Source organism: Primulina tabacum, chromosome 9 (assembly GCF_025594145.1).
Source record: "Primulina tabacum isolate GXHZ01 chromosome 9, ASM2559414v2, whole genome shotgun sequence".
NCBI lineage: Eukaryota > Viridiplantae > Streptophyta > Magnoliopsida > Lamiales > Gesneriaceae > Primulina > Primulina tabacum.
In genome coordinates, this window is record NC_134558.1 from 31861610 (window position 1) to 31866618 (window position 5009).

The 5009-nt window shown below is 37.2% G+C and overlaps 1 protein-coding gene across 1 annotated transcript; it reads right to left on the reverse strand.

Annotated features, from left to right (window-relative positions):
• Positions 1–273: 273 nt before the first annotated feature.
• Positions 274–4670, reverse strand: LOC142555224 (sulfite reductase 1 [ferredoxin], chloroplastic-like). Its single transcript, XM_075665980.1, has 8 exons — positions 4388–4670; positions 2835–3617; positions 2448–2744; positions 2135–2332; positions 1580–1714; positions 1294–1410; positions 1040–1198; positions 274–768 (listed from the first exon to the last, which is right to left on the reverse strand). The coding sequence occupies exons 1-8, from the start codon at positions 4568–4570 to the stop codon at positions 577–579; spliced, it is 2064 nt and encodes a 687-aa protein (XP_075522095.1). The 5' UTR covers positions 4571–4670; the 3' UTR covers positions 274–576.
• Between the last annotated feature and the right edge of the window lie 339 nt (positions 4671–5009).

A 5009-nucleotide genomic window follows, 5' to 3' on the forward strand; every position in this document is an offset into this window, starting at 1 on the left:
TCTTATTTTACTAGTATCACCAAACTTCACTTGTGTTAATGCCACATCTATTTATCATTAACTATAAATATTATACATTGTTCATTATTTGAGTCACTTCATATAAATGTTATTAACTTCCATAATCTTACTTATTTCAACATCCTTATTCTTGGCTTAAACTTTACACTGTTTGGAGTTTAAAAAATAGTTATTATAATTATATTTTCATTTTTCATCGTATCATTTATCAAATATATTAACAAAAAAATGTGGCAAGTTAAATTAACTAAATTCACCTTCCCAATCCAAATTTAATATAGGTTCACGCAGAAGATGCATTAACTTGCATCAATTCCAAACATTAAAGAAAATAAGACAGGAAAAGAAATCCTCAAGGCTAATCCAAAATTCATATACTCGAGAAAACTGAACGCAAAAATAAGGTTCACATACAGGTTAGAAACTCTGCTGCTGGATACCGAATGGTGTTCCATCGGTGTTACCGACCAGTAACAAGTAAGATTTCGCGCATCTTCATGTACCCTTGCAAGAGTAGACTGAACCGTACAGTGGATCGATTGCTCAATGAATATGCTACTTATGCGTAGATACGTAATGGCGTATGACTTCCATTGCCAACTGATGGGCGTTCTTATCTTGCAGTCTTGCTAGAGCATCCATGGCTTCAAATGTCTCCTTGTCAGCAAAGAGTTTTAAGTTATGGCGCGATGTTGATAGCGGTATTCCTTCCCATTTGTCTACCATCTCTAAAAGCTTCTCCGTTCCCTGGTCATGTAGTTCATTCAGATGCTTGAAATAGCAATCAATTCATATTCAACAGAGAGACGAGAAAAAGTTAAATTCTTCCGAACGACTAGCATATTTTCATGTATTATATTATATTATATTATTATTGTATATACAAAAATATGACTTCACGCTCTAAAAAATTTCAATTTTTCTTCTGGTTCGGCCACCATGCAATAAGGGATCAGCAGGTTCTTGAAAATGTTTAGAGCTAATGTAGTTTCATAACCTTGTATTTATCATGACTCACCATGCGAACTGTGAAGTCGCCAAATGATTCTTTAGAGACTCGCTTGCGTTTCCAGTGGTAAAATAGAGGTTCGAGAACTTCCTCAAGACTATGAAGCTTAACCTTATCCTTGAATGCTTTTGCTAAAGAAGTTTGGTTTGGATTTCCACCAAGCCAAATCTGTACCACAGATGGAGCAGTAGCACTTGTTTAGATTAAAGAATTTCAATTAGTTCGAGGAGTTGTAAAGCGATGAAGTGGTTATTTCTGTTTACCTGGTAACTATTTGGTCCATCACCAACCAACCCAAGCTCAGCCATATACGGTCTAGCACAACCATTGGGGCAACCTGTTATCCTTATTACCACGGATTCATTATACTTGAGACCAACCTGAAAAGGAGATTTTTTTTTTTTTGACAAGCCTCAAATGACAACTTTAATTGTATTTTTTTCTTTTTTTTTCTTTTTTTCTTTTTAACTCCAATTGTATCTTGTTGAACTGGAGCTTCTGCGTAATGTCATTTAGTATTTGTGGAAAGAAAGAGGTGGAAGATGTCACCTTCTCGAAAACGGCTCGAATTCTCTTCAAGATGTCAGGAATTCCTCGTTCAGCTTCCGTAACAGCCAAAGGACAAAGAGGAAAAGCAGGGCATGCCATTGCTGTCAAGTTGAGAGGATCTACAAACCTTGGTTGCTGTTCCAAAAGGAAAAAAGTTAGCGATATATAGCCTCCTCAGAACTCAAGAAATCAGATTTCTAGAAAAGAATAGCAGCACAAACTTCAAAATAAAACCAATGCAAAAATTGCAATGGAATAACTTTTTAAGGTATCGCAAGTTTTGAATGCATCATTTTCCCACTGTCTCCTTCCTGCAGCCCTCAAATTTGTTTTTAAATGAAATACCAACAAGTGTCGATCCTTGGGAAATACTAATATATTTTCTAAATCCTAATTACAATGTTCAAATACAGCTCGTGCAACTGAAGCTGCTTCAATCGTGCATTATGCGATTTCCAAAAAATGAGGCAAGTAGCTCTATTTTTGCCGCACACAGGAAGAATACCCTCAAAAGTTGCAGAAATTTATAAAATCTAAACTCTAAATATATTTTACCAGTAAACCACCCTGAGCAAGAGCTATAGTGATAGGTCGCTTCCATGCTTGTCGGACATCGCACAAGATAATATTTTGGTTTGGCGTGATCCGCATATTCAAGTTATACTTCTCGATAATTTCCCTTAAAACCGTCTTCATTGTTCCCTTGATTCTGCCATTATCCACATGAAGACCACAAAATAAACCACCATCTCCCTGCAAAACAAGCATTTGAACAATCAATTGCAGAAAAAGCCAATTGCATAATAGATGGATTAAAAGATCAAAAAGTTTCGCGTAAGAGCTTCATCTTGTAAAATGTCAAGACAACCTGCTCGTGCCATCCGAGATAGTTTTTAAATTCCCAATCGGGTAGCTCATGGCAAGGTTTAAACTCCTTCCCATAGTATTGTTCGACCACACTTCTGAACTTTTCAATCCCCCACGAACTAAGTAAGTATTTCATTCTACTATACTTTCGATCATCTCTCCTTCCATTTTCTCTTTGTGTGACAGCGATAGCCTTGACTGCATATAGTATATCATCTTTCGGCACATAACCCAATGGTTCTGCCAATCGAGGGAAAGTAGATTCCAATCTATGTGTTCTTCCCATCCCACCACCAACCTGCAAATATTATCATGTACAACCACCAAATCTCATAAAATAGCAACTGAAAATTTATGGGGGGAAAAAGAAAAAAAGAATTGTATTTACATATATGTTAAATCCCTGTGGCTCTCCATCAGCATCAGATACAACAACAGCTCCAATATCATTAGTAAAAAGATCCACCGAGTTGTCTGTGGGAACAGTGACTGCAATCTTAAACTTTCTTGGCATGAACTGCGTTCCATATATGGGCTCAGGTGAATTGGGAAAATTTGTACCATTGGAGTTATCATTTCGGGCCTTCACTACTTCTGGGGATTCAGCAGACATGAATTGTTCTCCATCCACCCACATATCATAATAAAACCCTGACTGTGGAGTTAAAAGTGCAGCAATATCTTCTGCAGTTTTCTGTGCTAAAAGATAATCCTTTCGAACAAATGGTGCCGCTGGGGCAAGAACATTTCTGTTGAGATCACCACAAGCACCAAGTGTCGAGCCCATGCTCTTGATGATTGCACTCATAACTATCTTAAGATCTTTTTTCAAAACGCCATGGAGCTGAAACGTTTGCCGAGTCGTCAACCGAAGTGTTCCAATCCCGAACTGATCAGCTAGATCATCCATAACCAGATAGAGTTTGTTCGAAACCTTTCCACTCGGGTTCTTTGTACGAAGCATAAACGAATAAGACCTAGTGCCACGTTCATCTCGGTTATACTGTTGATAGCTACCATGGAACTTGATTATTTGTGTAGCAGCTTCATTAACATTTGGAGAATCAGTTAATAACTCCTCATTGAGAGGATATCTTATGAAGTTACTGTGCTCTTTGATGATTTCGACCTTACTGCGCTTAAGCTCGACCGGGGTATCTGATTTAAGAGGCTGCAAAAAAAGGTCGTAAAATAAAAAATAAATGTGTCAGCAGCATAGAAGTCAAATTGGTTATATGGAAAGAAACAATGATCCAACAAACAAGGTTGGATAAGTCACATGGAACAAAAATAAGTTGCAGCACAAATATAATAACTAAATTGTTGACTACATGAATCAAGATCATAATTTCTTGAAATGCAAACTCCTGCAATATTGACCATACCATCATGACAATAGCAATCATATATTTTCTATATAAAACATCTTCATGTTTATTGCAACACAAGAAATAATCCAATGCTGCACCCTCGCATGGCCGAAACATCACTACTTCGTGTCTTCAGAATGGCGATGTTCTACTTCAGTACAATTAAACAAATTAGAAATTTTTCTCATTTAAGTAGGGGGCGGCAACATCCCCTGCTCCCGAGCTTGACTGGCAATGTAATTATTCTCACTTCCATCTACCAAAAACACAAAAACTGCACGCATTTTCAACCCTCTCCCCCAATTAAAAATAAATAAATTATATAAAAAAAACGTATTTACTCGATAGACTACAGAGGCAAAACATCCAACTTTCATTCATATAAAAAAAAATTCCAACTCAGTCATAAAAAAAATCCAACTTTCAAGCAATTTGTTTGCACACGCTAAGAATACTATTGTTTTGCCATCCTCAATCCGAAGAAGCGAGGATGACCAATCTATAAACATGGGGAAAAACAGCAACTCTCTGCAGAACAATGACAATTGAGAAGCGAAAATGGAACCGCTACCGTGGAAACAGCTCTAATGGCAGTGGTCGAGCCCACATTCGAAGCAGGGGATGATGATGCGCGAGGGAATTTCGTAAGCAGAATCAAACTGGACACATTCTTCAAACCACTAAAGCTTCTGGCAATCTGCAGCTTCGGATCCTTGACGATTGCTGCGTTCGCTGCCCCGAACGAAGTGGTCATGCTGCGGAAAAACAGCCACAAAAATCCTCGGGGGAGCTAGGGTTTCGATCGATCGATAGATATTTTTGGCCGATCAAGAACTGGGAGGTGATGTGAGTTGAGTGACTCTAATACATGAATCTGTCACGTGGCTGACACTTGACTCGCATTTTGTTTCGTCGCACCTCCACGCGCTCCATCGACGTTGGTCAGCACGCTCCTGAAAATTCAAGAAAACTAAAAAAAAAGTGAATTATTCCAATATCATGTTATATATAATGATTTTCTTACAATTTAAATTTTGAATTTGAAAACTAATTTGAAATTTAGGATTTTAGTATTAAGTATGAGATATGTTGCAAGTCAAATCGAGTCTATATCGTACTAGTTTAGTTTTAAATGAAAAAATTAATTGAAATTAAATAATTGAAGGTTTTAAGAGATTTAAAAACTAATTTTT

Coding starts and splice junctions, on each gene's coding strand:
- LOC142555224 (XM_075665980.1), bottom strand. CDS start 4,570: ATGACCACTTCGTTCGGGGCAGCGAACGCAGCAATCGTCAAGGATCCG. Junction 3,618..4,387: donor CCATTAGAGCTGTTTCCACG/GTAGCGGTTCCA, acceptor CTTTTTTTGCAG/CCTCTTAAATCAGATACCCC. Junction 769..1,039: donor GCGACTTCACAGTTCGCATG/GTGAGTCATGAT, acceptor CTACATGACCAG/GGAACGGAGAAGCTTTTAGA.